Source organism: Anolis sagrei, chromosome 3 (assembly GCF_037176765.1).
Source record: "Anolis sagrei isolate rAnoSag1 chromosome 3, rAnoSag1.mat, whole genome shotgun sequence".
In the NCBI taxonomy this organism is placed as follows: domain Eukaryota; kingdom Metazoa; phylum Chordata; class Lepidosauria; order Squamata; family Dactyloidae; genus Anolis; species Anolis sagrei.
The window spans coordinates 180,633,027-180,657,745 of record NC_090023.1 but is presented as its reverse complement, the minus strand read 5'-3'; the positions used below and the strand labels follow the sequence as shown (position 1 = coordinate 180,657,745).

Sequence of the window (24,719 nt, the reverse complement as noted above, 5' to 3'; positions counted from 1 at the left end):
AAGATGAAGTACTTTGGCCACATCACGAGAAGACAGGAAAGCTTAGAGAAGACAATGATGCTGGGGAAAATGGAAGGAAAAAGGATGAGGGGCTGACCAAAGGCAAGATGGATGGATGGCATCCTTGAAGTGACTGGCTTGACTCTGAAGGAGCTGGGGGTGGTGACGGCTGACACTTAGCTCTGGTGTGGCCTGGTCCATGAGGTCACAAAGAGTCGGAAGCGACTGAACAAATAAACAACAAACAGCAACAAGAAAAAAAATGGGAAAAAAACAAATGTTGTTGAAATGGGGTGGAATGGATTCATAGGGGAATATACAGAAAACAGATAGAAATGGAATTATTATTATTATTATTATTATTATTATTATCATTATCATTATTATTTATACCCCGCTAACATCTCCCGAAGGACTTGATGCGGCTTACAAAGACCAAGGCCACCAACAAAACAACAGCATACAAATACAACAGTAAAACTCATAATGCAAATAATAAAAAATCAAGCAAAACAATAAGACAATTCCATCAATTCCTAGCCCTTCCTACAGTGTTGCTTGGCACCAAAGATTTAATACTAAATCCAAAGAAATGCACATACTAGCTGAAATTATAAAAGGCAGATCCACAGGTATGATGAATAAATTTTGCTACATATTTTAAAATCACAGATAATTATATATTGCATATAACTGAGAATGATTTTAATGTAAAAGTAACATGCTTTTTCTAATACGTAATTTGCAATATTAACTGAAATTAATATTGGATATGACAGAATCCTTAGCATCAGAATGGAAGTGGAATTAGCCTTAATTTTAAATCAACATATTGATATAAGTGAAGATTGCAATGCAAAACCACTTATTTTTTCAAACAACAATGACCAAAACAATAGTAAGAAATAACTGGGCCATAGACCAGTAAGAAAACTGCATGCAAAGGCTCCTCTATGTGAGTATAAATGAAGATGGGTACCACTGACTTCTGTTGTCCTACCAATGTAGGGCAACAGAAGTCGGTGTTGTCAGCCTTATATTAGGGTGGGAAAAGTGTATCTTTTAGCTGCATCCCAATCCTGAAAGCTCATTTTATAGTCCTTGCAAACTCACAGGAAATCCAGAAGTTCTCAGAATCACAATAAAAGTTTTACACTATTTTGGGCTCAAACCATTCTAGAGCAATGGTTCTCAACCCGTGGGTCCCTAGATCTTTGGCCTTCAACTCCCAAAATTTTCCTAACGGCTGGTAAACTGGCTGGGATTTCTGGGAGTTGAAGGCCAAGCACCTGGAGACCCATAGGCTGAGAACCACTAAGCAAGTGAAACAGGAATTCCCATTCTGCTGCTCATTACAAAAATGCTCCTACCCTCACTACTCCTCCAACTCTAGAAAATGTTCAGAAGTTCCTAGACTAAATCCTAGGATTAGAAGTGATGCATCATTCTGGCAGTGATGGTGTGGATTGTAGGAAGAAGGTTGGTGGGGAAGAATGACCTAACTCTCTTCAAGTTTGATCATTCCTGCCTTGAGTACACCATGCCCTGATGAAACAAGGAATATTGTTGTTTAAAACAGGTTTCCATTTATGATACCTAAAACATCTATCTATTGCCTGCATGAAAATGCTCATGAGTATCCCATTGAATGGAGTAGGCTCAACTTTTGAGACTACTGAAAATAAACATCCCATTCCAAAGCTACTAAGCAATTAGTTAAACAGTTCTTCCAGTTCTTGGAAGTTAAGCCTCCAAGAAGATTAGTACTTGGATAGAAGACCACCAACAGCTACCAGATGCTGTAGACTACATTTCAGAGGAAGGAAATGGCCAAAACACTTCTGAGCATGCATTGCCTAAGAAAACCCCATGAAATCCATGGGATCCCCGTAAGTTGACAGGCAATTTGAAGACTCTCTGACACATACATACACAATCACAATTGAGTTACTTCCTGTTCATGCTCATCCATGTACTCAAAAAAGCAAACAGAACTCCTAAACAGAGAGACATGTTCATTAGAGACCTAAACAACGATGAACTATTGAAAAGGAAGGTTCTGAACAGTGGAATGCAAACTTGAGTCTAGACCTCACTAATGAAAAACTGTATTCATTCCATTTTACTTTACACATTGGATGCATAGGCTGAAAATAGAGTGTGGTAATTAGAAACAAAGATGCAAATGTGACCTTTCTGCTGAAAAGGTATAACCACAGTGACAGTTAACTAAGCAAGTGAAGCAGGAATTCCCATTCTGCAGCTCATTACATTCTTGCTGATGCCCCAATAAGTGCAGCTGCAAGTTCTATAAATCACACACACACATGCTGAATAAAATTATATCACCAAATATTATGTTTTAAATGCTAAAGAGAGTGAAAATACCTAAAATACCTTCATACCTAAAGTTAACATATGAAGGTTGTACTCCAAACAGTTTGTTTTCTTGAGTAATAATATATTTATTAGAGAAGTTATCCATCAGACAGACTGAAGTCACAGATGCTATAGGTTTATTTTTGTATTTCTTTAACAAAAGAATATGCATAAATACACAGACTCATCAAAAGAGATCAGTAACATCTCTGTCTTGACTAGGAGCCCTTCCAGACAGGCCCAAAACGATGTCTCAAATTAATCTGGATTAATTCAGAGTAACCTGGGATTTCCTGATTTACCCCGGATTTTTTTTAAAAAAACATGTCCAAAGATCTGAACCTTACTGAAAGGTCCAGATCTTTTGAGGTGCTGAGCCTGTGGAGATTGACTCCTGGGACCACCTTCTGAGATCCTGAGGGAGCAGGATGGCACCCCAACCCTCCCAGCTTCCCCATTTCCACTCTAAACTTATCAGAGGGGTCTGGCTGCACCACCATCATCAGGCCTTTTGGACTAAGCGTCTGACACATCAAAATGACGTGTCTAGAGGTTTGGAGAGTGACTTTTTGACAAATCAGAAGTTTACTCCAAAAGGGCTGAGGATTCAGCCAGACCCGTCTAGAAAGTTTAGAGGGGAAATTGGGGGAGGGTTTGGGGTCTGGTGAGATACCCTCCTTGATCGACCCCCCCCCTGGAAAAATCAAAATATTTGGACACTCTGTGTGGCTTATATCTCTAAAGGAATTTGGATTTTTAATCCCAGTACCTTGGTTCTGTCTGGAAGGGTCCTACAGCTCAGTTCTTCTGTATAAATAAAAATGTAATATTCGTTTGTGATACCATCAGAACTCAAAAACCACTGGGGGAATTGACACCAAATTTGGACACAAGACACCTAACAACCCAATGTATGTCTTCCACTCAAAAAAACTGATTTTGTCATTTGGGAATTGTCGTTGCTGGGATTTATAGTTCACCTACAATCAAAGAGCATTCTGAACTCCATCAATGATGGAATTGAACCAAACATGGCATACAGGACTTCCATGACCAACAGAACACACTGGAAGGGTTTGGTGGGCATTGACCTTGAGTTTGGGAGTTGTAGTTCACCTACATCCAAAGAGCACTGTGGACTCAACAATGATGGATCTGGACCAAACTTGACACAAAAATTCCATGTGCCTAAATATGAACACAGATGGAGTTTGGAAGAAATAGACTTTGAAATTTGGGATTTGTAGTGACTGGGATTTATAGTTCACTACAATTAAAGAGCATTCTGAAACCCACAAACGACAGAAATGGGGCAAACTTCCCACACAGAACTCCCATGACCAACAGAAAATACTTAAGGCCATCCAGTCCAACTCTCTTCACCAGGGCAAGAAAATGTAATCAGAGCCCTCCTGAGAAAGAGCCATCCAGTCATAAATATAGATAGATAGATATGATTCTCTCTCACACACACAGATATAGTATCACAGATTTGAAAGAGACCCTTAAAGAAGGACTATGATATGTTGCATATTCCAGAGTAGGCAAACTAGACACTCTCCACATCAACACTGACAAAGAAACAACCAAAAATACTGTTTACTCACAAGGATAAAGGAATTACATATATTAGAAACCAACACTTTCTCATTACTTTATTTTCCAGATAACCAGACTGGGCTACAGCAACACGTGACAGGGGACAGCTAGTTTTCAATAAAACCCACAATTCTTTGGTACTGAAACACTATCCTGCCCATTCTCAATGAATATTACTTCACAAAGGCAAAATGTATTTTACAACAGGAAAGTATAAAACATTAACGACAAGGATTGGATTGAGAGTAAGAATCAAAACAAGAATTAATGCTTTGGTTTTTTGACACATAGGAAATTCAGTAGAGATGCATAACACAAAAGTGAGAGCTTTATGTAATTTCCCCTCTGTTTCAGAAATAATTCAGAAATACACATAAGAGCTTGCGGCATATATATGGAATTTTTTAAAAAACCCACAACTTTCACAAAAAAGAATGATTACTAAAAAATACTTAAATAATTTTATTTTCTTCAAAAATCATGTTATTCTGATTCTGTACAAAATATCCATTTTGTCACATATAAAAATATTTTCCAGCGGAGAAAAAACATTCAGCTGTCAACAATCAAGCAAGAAGCAGTGATGCCTATGTCTATGTGTGAACCAGAGGAATTCCTCGCTGTTTGGACAGATATAAAAGACAGAATAATGCATCACGCAGATACAAGACTGTCAATAAAATAGCAGCCCTGTGAATTCTTGTGAAATCTATGGATACCCAATGTGTGCTTTGACATCAACACACTGGGAATCCCATTGTGCTCAACATGCTATACCTACCAGCAGTTTATAGGCAGTATGTCTAGATCCTGGAAAGAATAATTGGAATGTAAATCTTCACTTATTTCATTGTTGTGCGCGAAATTGAATAATTTTCTCCTCCTTGGATGAGATTACAGTTTGATGATTTTTCATATTATTGGATTTTTGATTTTAAAAGGTTTATATTTCTCCAATATTTCTACATATATAATAAAGGTTGTGTATCTTTTATCAGAAATGCTTTGGACTAGTGTTTTGGATTTTGGTTTTTAGTATTTATTTTGGAATAACTTTATTCGCATCTATGCACACAATGAGATAGTTTGGAGATGGGACACAAGTTAAACACAAAATTCCTTTGTTTCACATACACCTTATAGATGTATAATTTTATGCACAATACTTTTACTAGTTTTTTGTATATTGAACTAATAAAAAGTAAAAGTGCCACAACATGAGCTGCCAATGTAAACAATTTTAGGTTTTGCAGCATTTCAGATTTTGGAATTCTGGATAAGGGATGATAAGCCTGTAGTGTAATTTGCAAAACAATATTGAGTTTCTGGTGTTTTTCTCTTTTTTTTGTACAAAGGGCTATTTGCGCACAAAGAAGTTAAACAATATGTCTTGATGTAAAAAAAAGTCACTGTGGTTGGATATCTTCTCAACAAAATATTGAAACAGAATAAGACACCTTTTCCCCTCAAAGCTGAAAAAGCTTGAAGGTAACCCTTATGGTCCCACATAACACGGGGTTCCATTTCCAATGTTAATCCTGGGCCATGTATAACCTTTACTTCCTCTCTGTGGCCCCTTCGACACAGCTGAATAAAATCCCACATAATCTGCTTTGAACTGGAATATATGGCAATGTGGACTTAGATAACCCACTTTAAAGCAGTCATTGTGGGATTTTCTGCCTTGATATTCTGGGATATAGGGCTGTGTGGAAGGGCTCTAAGAATGCCTCTTTATTATTTATTTATTTATTTCATACATTTCTATCCCGCCCTTCTTCCCACAAGGGGACTCAGAGCGGTCTCACATAGGCATCAATGATACTTACAACATATACATCAAAGAATACAATAAAACATTAAAACAGGAAAATCATCTTAAAACATCAAACACATCAGCCAATACATTCATTTACCAGATAATATTAAAATGCTAGTAAAACAAAAATCAAACTGGGAAATCCAGTGTCGCAACCCAAAATTCTTTCCTATTTCCATTATCATTTAATCAAATGCCTGGCTACAGAGACAGGTCTTCAATTGTCTTCTAAAGAACAGGAGGGAGGTGGCCAACCTGATGTCCTTAGGAGGGAGTTCCACAGACGGGGGGGGGGGGGCACTGCCGAGAAGGCCCTGTCTCTCGTCCCCACCAACCGCGTTTGTGAGAGTGGCGGGATCAAGAGCAGGGCCTCTCCTGACAATCTTAAGCTTCGTGATGGTTCATAGCAGGAGATATGTTCGGACAAGTAATCTGGACCAGAACTGTTCAGGGCTTTAAAGGTTAAAACTAGCACTTTGAATTGTGCCCGGAAGCCAATCGGCAGCCAGTGGAGCTAACGCAACAGTGGAGTAGTACGCTCCCTGTATGCTGCTCCAGTTAATAACATGGCTTCCGACCACTGAACTAATTGAAGCTTCCGAAAAGTTTTCAAAGGTAACATAGAGAGCATTGCAGTAGTCTATTCTGGATGTAACCAGAGCATGGACCACCATGGCCAAGTCAGACTTCCCAAGGAACGGGCGCAGCTGGCGCACAAGTTTTAATTGTGCAAAAGCTCTCCCGGCCACTGCCGAGACTTGGGGTTCCAGGCTCAGCAATGAGTCCAGGATCACTCCCAAACTGTGAACCTGTGTCTTCAAGGGGAGTGTAACCCCGTCTAACACAGGCTGTAAACCTATCCCGTGTTCGGCCTTTTGACTGCACTCTTCATCAGAATAAGGCACATAGATTATACAATTATGGGAATGCTTTTGGTTTATTAAATGTACTGATAGTAAATGATTTTGAACTTATAATTCACAAATACGTTATATAATTTTAACACTGCTGAAATCTGACATTACAAGAAACAACCTGATGAGCCAGAATTATGCCTTTATTTACTGTGGTAACTCTACACTAAAAATATCTTAAATATGCCAAAGAAACAATATATGGTATAGGAACCAGAGGATAAGCTGACAAGCATTAAGAGAATTGAACTATAATTCTAGGCAATAAAAGAAATATTGCCCTAATGGAATAAGAAAGATTCCCTAACACTCTTAGTGCATTGGGTAAGAAATACTGCAGGCAAAAAAACAAAACCTCTTGATATTCCAGGAGTCAAGCTAACGTGTAAACTTGTTCTTCACTTCCTATAAAGTGGAAGAAAACATTTGATGGCGTTTCCTTATGATTTGTCACAAAACATACCAAACTGATTTCCCCAGTGCCAGAAAGGGGGGAAAAACCCTAAACTAACTTCATATTTGATACGTGCAGATTTTCAGCAGAGTTTCTGACCAAAGGTTTTTATAGCCAGCACAAATGTCTCAGGATACACCGCAGGGGGGACATGTTCAAAACTTTCAAACAAAAATACTATGTGAGATAAGGGACAGTGAGTTATCTCAATGAGTAGGAACAGGCATAGGATATATATCCCATGGGTTAGCTCTCAGTGTACATACTGCCATAAAGCAATGAAGAGCAGTAGATATGATACAAATCGCCCCAGTTGCATTATATACGATACTTTGGGCAACTCTTAAATGCAACACTTGTCCAGTTTTCTGGGGAGTAATAGGGAATTACTGTAGGCAATAGACAAGTCAGTAAAAGCTTTCCGCTGAAGCTGTTACGGGCTTTGCAACTGTTGGCTTCCAATTGTTTTCATCTCAGAAACACATTTACATTTTCATGAGAAACTTACCCCATCTGGTCGGCCATCTGAGGCTGTAACAATCAAAATGTAGCGATCAGTGCTTTCTCTGTCTAAAGGCTTTCCTAAGGCTAGTAGTCCAGATCTAGCGATAAAACAAAAAATGCAGGTTACACCAAAACATGGCTGTTAAAAATGTGAAGTTATATACACTGCATTGCTTGTATTAATATTTTCTTTTGTAGTAAACATTACCCTTGGTTTTATAATAGATTATCTTTCTGTAAATTGAGGAAGGTTGTAAAAAAGAAGAAGAAAAGAAATTCAGCTACTAAGGTTTTATGGTTGCATATATATTTTAGAATCATTTGGATTTGGAGATTTTATATTGTTGTTGTTGTTGTTCATTCATTCAGTCGTCTCCAACTCTTCGTGACCTCATAGACCAGCCCACGCCAGAGCTCCCTGTTGGCCTTCACCACCCCCAGCTCCTTCAAGGTCAGTCCAGTCACTTCAAGGATGCCATCCATCCATCTTGCCCTTGGTCGGCCCCTCTTCCTTTTACCTTCCACTTTCCCCAGCATAATTGTCTTCTCTAAGCTTTGCTGTCTCCTCATGATGTGGCCAAAGTACTTCAACTTTGTCTCTAGTAGCCTTCCCTCCAATGAGCAGCCGGGCTTTATTTCCTGGAGGATGGACTGGTTGGATCTTCTCACAGTCCAAGGCACTCTCAGAACTTTCCTCCAACACCACAGTTCAAAAAGCATCTATCTTCCTTCGCTTAGCCTTCCCTAAGGTCCAGCTCTCACATACGTAGGTTACTACAGAGAATACCATTGCTTTGATTTTATATTACAGGATAATATATGAGAGGTGGATTTAGCATGAATAAAAATCTGCCACTCACTTGAACTGGCAGATGACTGTCTTAAGTCACAAGAGAAAAGATAATGTGATAACAAAAATTTCAAAGCTCAAATAACTCCCTCTGAGTGGAATCATTTCAATAGTTATACTATGAGACTAAATTATAAAAAAATGGCAGATTTTGGACTAAATTCCACTAGCCAGTGCAGGGATTTTTCAACCCCCCCCCCCCCACACACACACCACTTGCTCACTTAGTACAAATTGCAATGGAGTCAACTCTATGGTGGTTGAACAATGCACAGAATGGATCTGGGTTAGCACAAGACAAGACCTCTAGACATGGTCTTGAACCATGTTAAACCAAAGCTGTGGGTTGCTCCTAATTCTTTCACAAATTCCAGAGCAAGTTACGATTCTCAGCCCATGAAACAGTTGTGCTGAATTCAAGATAGAACAGGCTGCAACTGTTTATATGGTCAACCCATATTTCCCAGGCCTGGGCAACCCAAGGACCCAAGCACTCACTGTCCCCCTGTGTCCCCCCTCCCACCATTCTCTCCATTGCAGTGGCCAGCAAGCATAACATGGGTTGTCCCAATTGCTCATCACCTGGAGTAATGCTGGCCAGAGCAAAGAGATGATTGGAGAAAGGAGAGGGAGATTCCTCTTCTCACTCCTCCCTCATTACTCCCTAGCTGATGCCATTCTAACCAACAAACGACTTGCACAACACATGTCCTTTATCATAAAATCTTGGAGCAGAATACAAATAAAACAATTTAAACAATCCAAAGTTGCAACCATAATTTTTTTTGAATAGGACAACAACATGTTTAACCAAGGAACAAGCAAAACTGCCTAAAAGGCTACAATACTTTAAAGCTTGCTTTGGACTCAGCTGAAGGTAATTTGGGAGCCTCTGGGGTAAGCTCCATGGGGTTTCTCCCCAATTGCTGACCCTGGAATCTATCAGTACTTTTATGAGTCGTTCTCCCTGCCACCACCTACATAGAAATACGGACAAATGATTTAGAATGATGTCAATTTAAATAGGTTTCCCAATCTGGTGTTTGGGAGCTACGATCCGGTGATACACCTATTGGCACATTTCATGTTGAATGGCAATTTTGAGCTACTTCTGGTTATCAGAGGATCCGGGAGCTGGGAAAAATCTCCCAACCTCAGTGCTGGTTTTGGGGTCTTTGCACTTACTGGGGACCAAAGCAGCTTGGGGCTTACACACTCTTGCCCACCTTCCAATATTTTAGCTGGACCTTTGAGCAACCATGTTTATCAGGGATTGGTCTTTGTGTTTCACCCAGGGGAGGCTGGGGGCTTGAATCGGGGGAGACTGACTCCTTCAGCCGTTCCCTTATCAAATTTATTCTGCCAAATTTGACTAACCACCACTAAGAAACATCTAAATTGATTACACTCAATAAAGTTGCCCTTAGTTCATTGTTGTCTGGTCTCTTTATTCCTTTGGTTTGTCAGCAAGTCTTTTTCATTAATGTCTGCTGACACAGAATACCTGAAGTCAAGGCAGGGGCATCTTTATTGCACAGCTGTTAGTAACTGTGCACTTCTCTTTGCAGTTTTCTTAATTTGGTTGTATAAGTAATGTAGCAAGTATTGCTCTTAAACAGAACCACACACATGGGAAGTATCTGAATTAATGGAGAACTGTTTAAGGAAGGAGCTCATTGCACACAAGAAATAAAGTATTCTCTTTTACGATCCTGCTAAATACCTAGTAACTGGCTCGTACACATTTCCATGTGAATCTGTATATGTTGAGCCTTTTTTCTTTCCTCCCGCATCACAGCGAGGTTACATTTTTGGATGCTGTATAATGCCAAAGATCCATGAATGAATAAGAATACCACTTTGATTGCATTTTAATAGGGGTTTTTTTTTGGGGGGGGGGGGTGGTGGGTGGGTTACATGGACTCAGAGCTTTGTGGGATATTTTTAAACATCTATTATATTTATATCAATATTTACCATGCCCCCTTTAGGCTTAGAATAGGTTCTGAACATTGAAAACATAATAATAGCCCTCAAGTGACAATGTTTCCAATTTTTTTAAAGGCCAGTCAGTGTATTCTTCATTTCCTCTTTCCCATAATTATTTAGAGAAATAATGGCTTTGCAAATGACAGCTTCCTAGGTTTTCGCTGCTTCTGGTATGTTTTCAGTGTAACATGGCTTTTCTTTATACTAATTAAGGTGGCATCAATTTAGGAGGAAAGCTAAAAGCTTTCTCTGTTAGCAGTGCTTGGAATGTCTGGTGATGAATTCAAACAATGGCCTCAAAAGGTCTCTCGTTTCATTAAAGTACATTTCATTTTCAAGACAGGAAATTGTAACTAAGTTTTTAAAAAGTCACTGTCATTAGCAGAAACCTGGCAAGTCTAAAGGCTTCTAATTAATCCCAGGTCACTCTTATAATGGAAGTTTCCATCTCGGTGGGTTTTACCTAGTCAAACATATAAAATAAATAAATGGTCTCGCATGTACAATTTCAAAGTTCAGTACCACTCACAAAGCTCCTATTAGCGTGTGAGAGCTCAACTTCAAACAGCTGAACACCTTTGATTAGAAGCTACATTATTTGCACACAATCTGCATATTCAATTGGACCAAAAAGTTAAAATTTCTGGCTGTAATAATAAACCTACCAACCTGGGAAGAAATCCAACTGAATGAATGAGATTTACTTCAGAGAATACATTTTATTATAAAATTGTGCTGTCTGTAACAATGGGAATTTCACTTACGTCCGAGATAGGTTAAAAACTTGTTGAGGATCTCCATTCTGTATGATGTATGTTATAGGGTCACCCTCTCGATCTGTGGCCTTCATAAGAACAACACAAAATAAGCGGAACGTTACAGACTGCGATAAATGATTGCCTTTTTGAAACCACATTTGTTTTTTTAAACGAGTCGCAATGGACAACACATTTTAAATGCTAATTGTTTCATTCATAACACTTAAATATTTGACAACTTTAACTTTATAACAACTGATTGCATGTGTTGATCCCCTCTAGAGAGTGCCTACATTTGGGTTTCATGGATGGTATGCTTTCATAAGCATGATAATTGCCTACTGGAATTTCAGGAAATTGGAACATTTGCATACTTAAGCTTTAATCAACATTGACTGACAGAATGAGAGATAATAAAGTGACTTTCGGCAGGCACTAAATTCTTGAGCTTATTTTCAAAGTAACTCAGTAGGGATTATTTATTACTCCAATCTTTACAAAATAAACATAGTAGTTGTGTTTGAATCTTGCATTCATTTGGATTTTTCTTAAAATATGCAACATAAAAACCAACCAGGACTATAACCTGAAAAGAATTAAGAAGCGATTAGATAATGCCATTAATTAAACAAGATCATGCAGCTTGTACAGTTGCCATATGAATGTGTGTGTGAGAGAAAATACTTGGTTTAAAAAAATACAGTGCATAACCTAGCCAAAACAAAGCAAGTTGGAAGTTCTCTTCATGTAAGTATAGGATGCACAAGACTATTTATTTACTCCATGTAAGTTCTCATTTAGGTATACATCCAGATATGCACAGATGGCACAGCAATCTGATTATCTCCACTGAAATTGAGGGGAATTCAAAGTGCTTAATTTTGGTTGGAATGGGCTTCTAATGTTTGGAAGCTTAATGTAAATGCCCCTACTTTAGCTACAGACATAGGATTAGTTGCAAGTGCTGTTATCCTAAATGTTCTGTATGTGTTTATATACCTGCAAGTTGACCATCAATTTATGGTAACCCCATGAATTTCTCAGGATTTCTTGGGCAAGGATGAATAAGATTTAGTGCTCCGGCTAGGGTTGCTAATTGAAATACAGGACAAGATTATTGTAACAAACTATGGACCTCATCACATAAGACAACTTCCCCATTTCTAGACACTGTTAATTGAAGTCTCTTGATTGCCATCACATGAAGCAAGATTATTTCCAGAAAGTGGTCCCCACTACTTTCATTCAGAAAATGTGCATTATTTGGAGCTGGCAGTCTACCAGTTCCAGCCATCTGGTAGACTACCGGAAAAAGCATGAATTTTCCCTTGTGATGGCAACTGGGAATTTTCACTGTGCTAAACTGTTTTATGATGTCAGTTGGGTGGCAAAAAGTGGGCAGTTACAACTGTTAACTGTTAATCTTCTCCCACCGCCATTACTCCCTCAGGTCTACCATTAGTGCGAGTCCCTGTAGTGGAAGATAAGTTCCCCCCTCCCTCCTTAAAAGAAGTGTTTTGCATCACAATATCTGTAACCCCTCATCTTGATTAACCAATGGAAGTTTCAAAGTAATTAAGTTTTTTTTGTTGAGAAACTGCAAGTCGCTTCTGGTGTGAGAGAATTGGCCGTCTACAAGGACATTGCCCAGGGGGATGCCCGGATGTTTTTGATGTGTTACCATCCTTGTGGGAGGCTTCTCTCATGTCCCCGCATGAGGAGTTGGAGCTGATAGAATGAGCTCATCCACACTCTTCCTGGATTCAAACCTGTCCTGCTGGCACAGGGGTTAAACCCACTGTGCCACCGGGGGCTTCTACAGTAACTAAATAATTACTGTAGACCCTCACTTCGGTAGTCAAGGCATCCCGAACACCAGCTGCCGGTGTGATGTCATTTTGTTTTTTGCCCCACAGAGGTTTCATATTCCTGTTTTTGATCAATCTAAATCAACCCACATTATTCATCTAATATGATGAGGTCCTATCACATAGAAGAGGGGGTTTCAGCAGCTTCAATTCATAAAGGTACAATAGTCCTGTTCTGTTCTGTGTGTGTGTGTGTATTTTTTTTTTTGCATGACAGCTCTAGTTCCAGAGCTGGACATTTGGAAACCAAAACAGTAGCTTAGGATCAGGACATTCATAAGCAGAAAGAGCTGTGCAAATGCTTACATTGAAGCATTCTGTACCTGCAAATTTAGCAAAATGGCACCAATTCTCATGGCCTCACTGAGTTCAAGGCTGTACATCTGTTGAGGGAAGCGGGGTGGGCTTTGATTGTTTGGAGGAAGGACCTCAATGTAAACAGTAGTGATGGAGCTCCTGCAATGACATGAAACAAATAAAATACAGTTAAAAATCATTTCCCCAAAGAGCACTTTCCTTCCTCTTAACTGCACTTGACAATCAGTGGTTCCAGGTGAACAGCTCCTTCTTTATGCCATGGCTTTGCTGTTCAGGTAAGGACTTTTCCATTCACTAAAAGCAAGTTGATGTGAATTGACATCAAAGTTACTATTAAGGTCTTATACAAGCTTTCCTTATTTTATACTAGGATACAAGTGATACAAACTACAGTAATCCAAAATCTTAGTCATGTAAAATTATTCAATTTTTAAAGAATTTTTGACATTTTGATACAATCTCAGAAACCTCCCTGTCTTCCAAACTTTCACCCTTACGTCTATAACTTCTGCCTTTAAGAGCAAAAACCCAATTCTAACACAAAAACACTGTAGTAATGGAACATATAACTTTTCTGCAATCAAAGAGGGATGACAATTTGATAAGATAATTTCAATCCTTAAATATTTTCAAGTCTTCTGTTTCCCTCCAAAGTCCAAATATAAAGCTTACTTGATTTAAGCTGTTCAGGTTTTGAAACAAATCCTTCAATACTGATGCTAAGTTGAGTATGAACTCCATAGCAGGCAATGTGGAATCAACAGAAAGTTTTCCAATTTGAAAGCTTTACTGAGCATGTGCAGCAATAGGACCCTCTTCCAAAAATAACTAGAGGACAACATACAAGGCTCCTATTTTCTCAATAAACCTTTGTGGGAGAGATTCCCAAATTAAAGATACAAATTGTTATTTGATAGAAATCTTGAAATGTCAAGGTAATAGACATAAAAGCCATAAAAAAACCCCAAAAACATATGTGAATATTTAAGTTTGAACATTTTATACTATGTTACAGTATCTAGTAGGCATGGTTAGGTTTGGTTGGAATCTTTGTAATTTGGATTACATTTGGAAAGATTTGCTTTTTGAAGTTTTTAAGGAAACCGGAAGTCCCTTTGCCCTTCTAAGCTTTTTCCGCCATTTCTGTTATGAAGCAGTAAGTGAGTCAAAAATTATTCAGCTTTTCCCCACTTCTGGGCTGGAGCCTGGGCAGAGTATAAAAACAAACTGGATGAATTTCCTGCCTTTGCTCACCCCTCCCTTTCTGGAGTAAAATAACTACTTTCAAAGTAAAGACCACCCAATGAAACAGGAAATAACACTTTCAAACCATTAAGGAAGGATTTGGACGTCTCGGAAGTTTCAAAAAGTTCTGAACATTTTTTAATGTGAAAATCGGAATTGACTTCCTAATTGAACCACTGGCACCCCCTACATACATGAGTTTTGAACCATTTTTTGATCAAACAAGCCTAGTATCTAGTAATGAAGCCAGCAGTGTCTCCAATTTACCACGTAGCAAACTTAGTGGGATGTATCTTTATATACGTGTATATATTCTGATCATAGAATACACAGAATATGAGATTGAGGTGGAAAAATATCATATAATAATAATAGTAATAATAATAAAAACTTTATTTGGATTCCGCCCTATCTGCCCAAAGGGACTCAGGGTGGATTCCAACATAACAATGGTAAACATTCAATGCCTACATAAAACACATAATAATAACATAAAATCTCAGAAAACCCCCACATATAAAAGTAACATTAAAACCTAACATCAAATTAAGACCTAACATCAGTAAATTAAACCTGACATCAATAAATTAAACTACACGTAATCAGACCAAATTCTATAGTAACATAAATCTTAACAAAACATCCACATTATTTTACAACAGCCAGCAAAGGTTCACAAAATGGCGTGGGTTGGTTATGTAATCAAATGAGGTCATTGGGGCTGGTGTGGACCAGGAAAGCCCAAACAGACATAGTTCTCAACCAGAGGCCTGGCAGTGTCCTCTCAACTATCTAATCCCCCTCCTCTCCATATGCTAGTGAGCAAAAGTAGATCTTCAGTTGTTTTTTAAAGGGAAGGAGGGAGGGGACCAGTATTATTTCTTTAGAAAGGGAGTTCTAGAGGTGGGGGCGACCATGGAGAAGGCCCCCCTCTCTCGTTCCCACCAGCCGCGCTTGAGATGGGAGTGGGACTGAGAGCAGGGCCTCCTCCGATGATCACAGTGCCTGGACTGGTTTGTATGAGGAGATGCGATCCTCTTTGTGTTAAAATCTCTCTTTTTTAAATCAAGTTACCATTTATTTGGACTATTGTGTTAGAAATTTGTTAGAGCAAGCAACATTGCAACTGATGATTCAGTAAAATGTCTCTAAATCAAAGCAAATACTAGTTTTATGTACTCAGTTAATCTTCTGGTCACTAAACAGAGGATTGCTGCTTCTGATTTATAGTGTGTTTTGGCGGGGATGTAGGTAGTCATAGCAATCAAACTGGAACTACTGGAATCCCTACATTTAATCCTCACAATATTTCATAGTAAGCAAAGGGTTTAAGGACTGATGAAAGAACCGCAAGGATGTCACGGCAACATTCTATTTACAAGGATGCAAGAATATTAGGACTGAATCAGATTCCAATCACTTTGACTCTGAGAGCTATTCATCTATCAAACATGGTTTCCAGGAGATAAACTGAGAAGAAACTGAAAGATCCTTCTACTATACATTTACGATGGCATGGATCTTAGTGAGGTCTGCACTTCAATAAATAAAACAACAGCAGCAACAGCTTTAAGTCTTCCACTGGGATGTGTGAGTCAAGAAGTAGGCATCAAAAGACAAAAAAAGAGATTCATAGCTTATCTTAGAGCACCTTTTAAAGGGCAAGATATTTCAGTTGCTGCTGTCCAGTCATTTCTGGGAAGCATCCTTGGCTTCCAGGAAGGGAGGACTGTAGTCTAAAGAGCATAACTTTTGCATCCACAGATTAGCCTAGTTTCAGAAAGATGTTCAGTTCTAAAAGTCAGCATTAAAGGGTTATTTTTTTCAAGTTTCCCTCTAAAAAGTATTCTCTACTAATTTGAAAAAAACAATAGGTGAACTGAGACAGTTTTATTAAAACATTCTTTTATCATGTATATGTATTGAATTTCTATACAATTAATTCATATACATAATCTCTGCAATTGCTGCCCACTACAAGTTGGACGTGATGGCGAAGAGGGATGCGGCTTTCGGCCGGGCGGTGCTGTTCTCCTGTGTGGCATGACCCACCTCCAAGGTTAGAAGATTGCTATTCACCCTTATGTACACACAGACTACACGAAGAGGAAATGCAAGTTGCTTACCTGTAACTGTGTTTCCTCGAGTGATGGTCTGTGAAATTCGCACATCCCCGCCCATCCTCCCCGCAGTGATCATGCCTTTCTCTGTAGCTGCTGAGGCTACGGAACTAAAGCGCAGTCCCCACCAGGGGCATTTATAGTATTGGGGAGTGTGGCGGGACCTCCGCCAATTTGTTTCTTTTAAAAGATTCTAGAAGGTTCCAAACAACTGTGAATGTGCAGAATAAAACCACAGATAGCTAGGGAAAAAACATAGCTGGGGGAAAAAATGTGCATTTCACTGATTTCTTACACTTACTTAATTTGCTTAGGCGATCCCTCGTAGTCTGAGGATGATGGTCCTCCAAGAGTAGTATCCTGGGGGTGGGTCTGTAGGTGACTGTGGAGCCCTATTCTTGATCTGCATCTTCACCCACAGTGAGGGCCTCGGTTTCCAGGTGGAAAGCAGTCCTGGTCGGGGTTGGCTTGACGTGCCTTCCTCTTGGCACGTTTCTCTCTTTCACCCTCCATTCGTACCTCTTCAAATTTTGCAGCACTGTTGGTCACAGCTGACTACTAACTGGAGTGCTCAAGGGTCAGGGCTTCCCAGTTCTCAGTGTCTATGTCAGAGTTTTAAAGGTTGGCTTTGAACCTGTCTTTAAATCTCTTTTCCTGTCCTCCAACATTCTGTTTTCCGTTCTTGAGTTTGGAATAAAGCAACTGCTTTGGGAGATGGTGGTCAGGCATCTGGGCAACATGGCTGGTCCAACAGAGTTGATGGCGGAGGACCATCGCTTCAATGCTGGTGGTCTTTGCTTCTTTCAGCACGCTGACATTTGTTCACTTGTCTTCCCAAGAGATTTGCAGGATTTTCCAGAGGCAACGCTGATGGAATCATTCCAGGTGTTGCATGTGATGTCTGTAGACTATCCATGTCTCACAGACGTATAGCTGGGTTGGGAGGACAATAGCTTAATAAACAAGCACCTTGGTATCCCTACGGATGTCCTGGTCCTCAAACACTCTATGCTTCATTCATAAAAATGCTGCACTTGCAGAGCTCAGGCGGTATTGAATTTCCGTGTCAATGTTGACTTTTGTGGAGAGGTGGCTGCCAAGGTAGCGGAAATGGTCAACATTTTCTAATGTTACACCATTAAGCTGCATTTCTGGCATTGGAGAGGGATTGGCCGGTGACTGCTAGAAGAGCACTTTGGTTTTCCCAATATTTAATGACAGGCCAAGCTTCTCGTATGCTTCTGCAAAGGTGTTTAGAGTGGCTTGTAGGTCTTCTTCTGAATGCGCACAGATGACATTGTTATGACGAGGCTCATAACTGACATTATATGGTGAAATAAGCTGGCTCTGACTTTTTTAAAAATATGCCTGTTACCATGTTATCCTCACTTATATCAGTGGGCATGCACATCTGAGAAAAGGCTCTGCGAAATACTGTATGTACATGTAAACGTACTTAAGTTTTTCTAATTTAATATGAAGTGTTCTGTGAGCTAAAGTGAGACAGAAAAAAACCTCACTCGTTTTGTTGATTTCTGCCAAGCTCATATGAGGTAAGTCTTAATCTCTTCCTACTCAATGCCTCTCAAACCTAACAAGTCAGAGATTAGAAAGTGAATGGCTCTGCAAGTGCAAGAGTAAATTTCCATGGAGTGTATTTCATCACTTGTCCAGTGTTTGCACAGCTTGCAATTTGTGTTCCAAATTGAGCAAAGGCACAGTATAAGACTGCATTATCTGGATAAAATGGTCGGTTACCTCTGGTTCAGAGATCCTTTCACTTTCAGGATATTTGAGATATTACTGCTACATGATAGCTTGCAATTGAAAGAACAAACAGTGACTTTTGCCTTCATTGCTTAGTATCTTCTCTTCCTTTCACACATTTCCAGGCTCTTGAAGTAAACATGCACTTACAAATTCAGATGAAACAATGTGCAGCAATGTATTTTTAAAAAGAAGCAGAAACAACATATACTTGTAACAATGAGTGGCCTGAACATGAGGAAGAACTTCCTGACTGTGAGAGCTGTTCAGCAGTGGAACTCTCTGCCCCAGAGTGTGGTGGAGGCTCCTTCTTTGGAAGCTTTTAAACAGAGGCTGGATGGCCATCTGTCAGGGGTGATTTGAATGCAATATTTCTGCTTCTTGGCAGGGGGTTGGACTTGGTGGCCCATGAGGTCTCTTCCAACAAAACGGACCTTACTTAAAAAATACCCCTCATATTTATATCTCTCTCACACACTATACACCTAAGTATAAATCCTTGTGAATTACTGAGTAGACATGTACAGGATTATTACACCTTCTGTTAATTATCGCATGGAGTAAATTATTAACAGTTTAAGAAAAAAATAATTATGATATTAATTACCTTTGCTGTGAGAGTGGAGCACTGTCAGATGCTCTGACAGTGAGAGCATAGGAACGACCTACCACCAGAACGGTTCCTGGTGCGATGGTGATAAGGCCTGTGTGATCATTGATTACAAAGTCTCCCTGATCTCCAGCCAGGATTTCATATATGAGCTTCCCATTTGGACCTTCATCTGCATCCATGGCAGTGAGCTGCAATTGAAAATCAGACAATTAAAATTTAATTGTAAGGCTTTTGTTATTGTTGCTAGAATGTCAGAGAAGTTAAAATGATACCAAGTAAAACTGGGGATAGATTAAAAAGAAAGAAATTGCATTTCTGCAGGTTTATAGCCTAAGAAGACAGCGACAAATAATTATCTCACTATTTCATTTTTTTGTGCCTCCTCAGGTAGTGGCTTTGGTTTAGCAAAATGTTTTTTCTATTATGCAAGTTTGTGCATGTGATTTTTTACATTCTTTCCTGCTTACCATATCCTGATCTTATCTGTAGATTCTCCCAATCAGCAAGAAACTTTAATGGGTTCAGAAGATTGCTTTGCTTGCATGTTAAGTGCTTTCTGGTAAAGTCACTACTGGATAAAATCCATTGTAATGTTTGAGTGAAAGCATATATAGTGAAGGTGCACAGCCCTGCTTAGCCAAACAGATCTGAAGTGAAGTGATGTAGCAGGTAGATTCAAAAAGATTTATGAATTTGTTCAACCAAACCAGTGATTCAGAGATGCATGGCTTGTGCTACCCATGTATTGTCACTCATGAAATCTGGGAATGGAGTTCATCTATGTTTGGAGCTGGAATGTATTTAATGTATGTCTTTACTTTCAGTGTTCCACCCAAGGTATATTTCAGCAATTTAAAACAAGGTTCACCTAAAATCCTATCATATTCTCATATATATATATGTGTGTATTATTATTATTATTATTATTATTATTATTATTATTTATTTGACTTGTATACCGCCACTCCCAATTTGGTTTGGAGTGGTTTACAGCAGTAGATTAAAACAGTACAACCAACTTTAAAATACAATAAAAACGAGAACCGACATAGTCCCGAGTTATTCACCCATCGAAAGCTTGTCGGAAAAGAAAGGTCTTACAGGCTTTCCGAAAAGCAAGTAGCTCTCAGATGGTTCGGGTTTCAACTGGCAAGGCATTCCATAAATAAGGGGCCACAATCGAGAAGGCTCTCTGCCTAGTAGAGGACAGATGATAAGTCCGGATGTTGGGGACTTCAAGCAAATGTTGGTCCTTGGACCGAAGTAATCTCTGGGGTTGGTAGGGGGATAAGCGGGCCTTCAGGTACGCCGGCCCCAGACCATATAAGACCTTAAAGGTTAGTACCAGCATCTTGAAAGTAATCCGGTACTCAATCGGAAGCCAGTGCAGCTGTTGTAGAATTGGGGTGATACGACACCTCGCCGGCACCCCGGCGAGCAGACAAACCGCCGCATTTTGCACCAGCTTCCGTTTCTGGATCACTGACAAAGGAAGGCCAATGTAGAAGGCGTTACAGTAGTCAAGCCTTGAGATGACCGTTGCCTGGATCACCGTAGCCAGGTCGTTCCTAGATAGGAAGGGAGCCAGTCGCCTAGCCTGATGTAGGTTGAAAAACGCAGATCTGCTCACAGCAGAGACCTGGGCCTCCATTGTGAGCAGAGGGTCCAATAAGACACCAAGGCTTTTTACAGAAGGTGACGGACGTAGTGTCTCGCCATCCAGGGTAGGCAGCTGGATCTCCCTCCCACCCAGACGGCCCAGCCAAAGGATCTCCGTCTTCGCTGGATTCACCCTCCACCTGCTGGCATGCAGGTTGAGGATGAATTGTGTGTTTATGTGTGTGTGCGCAAATAATTCTAACCCCATCAGCCTTATGATTAAGCAGAAGCAACTCTGATCCATTTGTTCATTTCGTTGGTCTAGTACTGAAATGTATTTCTTGGACTTAGGTGAGAAGGAGAGATGAAGTGGGAAGTCACTAGCATATTGGTGACATTGAATCCCAAAATTCCAGAGAGATATTACATATAGATATTAAACAGCATTGTGAGACAAAACCAAACCCCAGAGTCATACCACAGATCGCTAGGGTGCTGAGTGGACATCATCCATCAGCACTATATTCTCGGTTTCCCCCTCTAAAAAGAGCCAGGAACACTATAAAACAATGTATTCAAGTCTCATCCTGCAGACATAGCACAGAAGGTTGAAATGTAATTTTAGGTGGCAATGGAAAACTTCCTAAATCTGTTTCACTTTGCTTGGCTAGTGGTCGATAGTTTCCTTATCTGGAGAACCATGCTGGGAAAAATGTATGCTAAAACTTGCTATTTTAAATTCAGAATTACTTTCCCCTGATTGAAGCATGGGACCACTAGTGAGTTTCTTTCCACTTGCAAATTTCAGGATATATCCAGTAAAAGTGATTTTTTTCTATCCAAAGAGAAGAAAATGGGTGGAAAGAAGTGTTGCACACTCTTCATCAGAACTTCTACTCCTTAAACACATAAGGACCACCACATGACCCAAACATGGCCTTTGGAAAACCCCTATGTGGGCTCAGGATGCTATATATTCTTCTTAATTTCTCATAAGGCTCTGTCTAATGGACTACTAGGAGCACAGTTGTGCTGTTGTGGAGAGTTTGTGTGTGCATAAATCTGGGTGTACATTAATGTGAGTAGTGTGAAAGTATGCACTGAGGATTGCATGATGTAGTATGTAGCCCTGAGAGGCAAGAAAAAATTTGAACCCCCTTTGAAAAAAATACTTTATCAAGAGATGGTGCATTATAGCTACAATCCCAAATTGAATTACCAAGTCCGCTCATCTCACTATACTCCAGACAGCTCCCTACCATCTCCAACCAATGTGGCCTGTCTAGAGTATACTGAGATTTCCCAGGTCTGTTGTAGAATTTGCCAGATAAAATAAGGAACCAGGTTTCTTTGCCGTAACAGTTGTGTATAAGAGGGAATTGCAACAGGTGTTGCCCAATGGCAAGCAACACCCACTGAATGGCAAGCAACACCCACTCTTCTACACAACTATTAAAAATACAGCAGTCTTGTACCTTGTACCTTATTTAACTGATAAACTTAGTCTAGGGCAGTGTTTCTCAAACTCTGCTCCTCCAGATGTTTTGGACTTCATTTCCCACAATTCCTAACAGCTGGTTAGCTGACTGGGATTTCTGGGAGCTGAAGTCCCAGAAATTCCACTGGGACTGTGGCGCAGCTGGCTGGGAGTCAGCTGCATTAAGATCACTACTGACCAAAAGGGCATGTGTTCGAAGCCAGCCTGGGTCGGAGTGAACTTCCAACCAATTTATGTAGCTTGCTGTCAACCTTTGTGGCCCAAAAGATAGTTGCATCTGTCAAGTAGGAAATTTGGGTACCGCTTATGCGGGGAGGCTAATTTATGACACCATAAAAATATCCAGCAAGCATGTAAAGAATGAGGAAGTACTTATCAGTGTCACAAATGGACGGTGAAGCAACAGCTCCCCTGGTGGCCAGAATACCCTTATGAAAAAAGCTGGAATGTTAAATAGCCTCTGTGTCTGTCTATATATGTTGTTTGTCTATGGTACTGAATGTTTGTCATGTATATGTACATTGTAATCCACTCTGAGTCCCCTGCGGGGTGAGAAGGGTGGAATACAAATACTGGAAATAAATAAATAAGTCCAAAACACCTGGAGGAGTAGACTTTGGACTCCTCCAGACAGACACTATATCCCAGTATTTGATCCCGGGTTTTTTGTTTATCTCAGATTATCTGGCAGCGAGGACTCATATAATCCATTTAAAGCATATAACCTGGGATCAGATCCTGGGATATAGGGCCTGTTTGGAAGGGCTCTTTGAGAAACACTGGTCCAGGGAGTTATTCACATCATGGGTTATATTTCCAGATAAACATTCATGGGAAAATGCTGCGTAATATTAACATTTGAACAGCTCTATGAAATCTAGCAACAGAGACCGATATTGAGAAAAACTGAGCTCAACAATAGGAACCTCAATTTAAGGTTGAAATTTATCTAATACTGTATAGTTTTTCATTGTTTTATCATTTTGCTATAAACGTGCTCATTGTTCTTGGCTTCCTAAATGAGTGTCACTAATGAATGTTGATGACAGCTTTTAAAAATGTTAGAATAACTCCTTTTAGATCAAAAATAAAAGGGCGGGGTGATGGGAAGCCAATCAGATAAAACCTTCAGACAAAATACCATTTTGTCCTAACCATTTAATTACACAGTTGGATCCAGGCCAAGTTTGGCTGCAACCAAGTGAAAAGGGAATCTGTGAGAATATACAAATGCATAAACTAACAAGGTTAATTAAACTTGCAAATGAAGCTACTTTGAAATGCTAAGTCATCTGGGTAACATTTTGGGGGTAAAAAGATGCCTGAAAGGGAGAATTAAAGTCAAAGAGCTGTCACAACAGTCTACGACGTTGGAAATTCAAACTGCAGGTGTCTTGGGCTGATAGGCGCCACAGTTCACAAGATTTTAGAAATATCTGAATGTGGAAAAGACATTGGGTAAAATAAAAAAAGATCCATTCTGCTTTCACGCTATATCTTCTTTATGCAGTAGCAGTCATTTTGTTCATTTTAAAATGAGCAGCACTCACAACATGACAATGATAAATACGTCCTGCTACAGCTGAGGCAAAGACTTGGTTTGCATTATGCAAACAAGAGGCAATGAGACACCTGTATTGCAACCCCATATTAACAATGCCATGCCTTTTATATGGAATGCCAGTTCTGATTTGTTACCATCCTCTTACTAGGGTCAGTTCAGACTCCTCTTTGCTAGAGCTGCTCGCTGCCGATGTATGGAAAAGCTAATAAAACCTCTTGATTTCAGTAGTTCCACATCAGTCATGAACTACAAAGTTCAGACAAATTGGTCTGATTCCCAAATGCCTGACACTATTACTTTTCTGTTGATCTAAATTGAAACTTGCAGTTGTTGTCTGCCAAATGGCTTTGTTTCCCCATCACCATAACCAGGATAGCTGTTCCAGCAAACAAGTCTGCTTCCCAAAGTCATACACAATTAACAGATATTTGTTTTAGCTACTCAGGTAGCATTATGAAAATTACCATGTGGTGGTACATCTGACACATTTGGATTAAGAAACTATTGTGTTTTCAGTATAACAAAAGGCAGACAGTTCTGCATATGGGTTCTTTCTATTTTTGTTTTTGGCCTTGACATTACAATTTAAACTGTTTCTTAGTTTTTAAAATGTGGATATATGTGCTGGTACAGCTGTACCAGGAGCTCCAATTCTGTTTGCTTTGCGTTAAATGTTTGTTTGCAATCCCAGGCTTGGGATTTTGCAGCAGGGTGGCTTCCTGTTATAGTTTGCAATCATAGGGCAAGCCACCTGTCAATTATCGTTAGGTTCCCTGGTCCCGCCCCTTTTTGAGTTTTGGAGGGAATAAGAGCCTTTTTGAGTCAGTTCTCACAGAGAAGCCTTTCACACAGGACATAAAA

The 24,719-nt window shown here is 39.7% G+C and overlaps 1 protein-coding gene across 6 annotated transcripts in view; it reads right to left on the bottom strand.

Annotated features, from left to right (window-relative positions):
• PCDH15 (protocadherin related 15) overlaps nt 1-24,719 on the bottom strand; it is a 1,134,710-nt gene that overhangs the window by 255,511 nt on the left and 854,480 nt on the right. For all 6 annotated transcript variants that reach the window (XM_067465706.1, XM_067465711.1, XM_067465710.1 and 3 more), the window contains 4 exons: nt 19,192-19,385; nt 13,458-13,590; nt 11,273-11,352; nt 7,674-7,767 (listed from right to left, as the gene is read on the bottom strand). In XM_067465706.1, the coding sequence (XP_067321807.1) occupies nt 7,674-7,767; nt 11,273-11,352; nt 13,458-13,590; nt 19,192-19,385 (501 nt within the window). The remainder of the gene's footprint in view (nt 1-7,673; nt 7,768-11,272; nt 11,353-13,457; nt 13,591-19,191; nt 19,386-24,719) is intronic.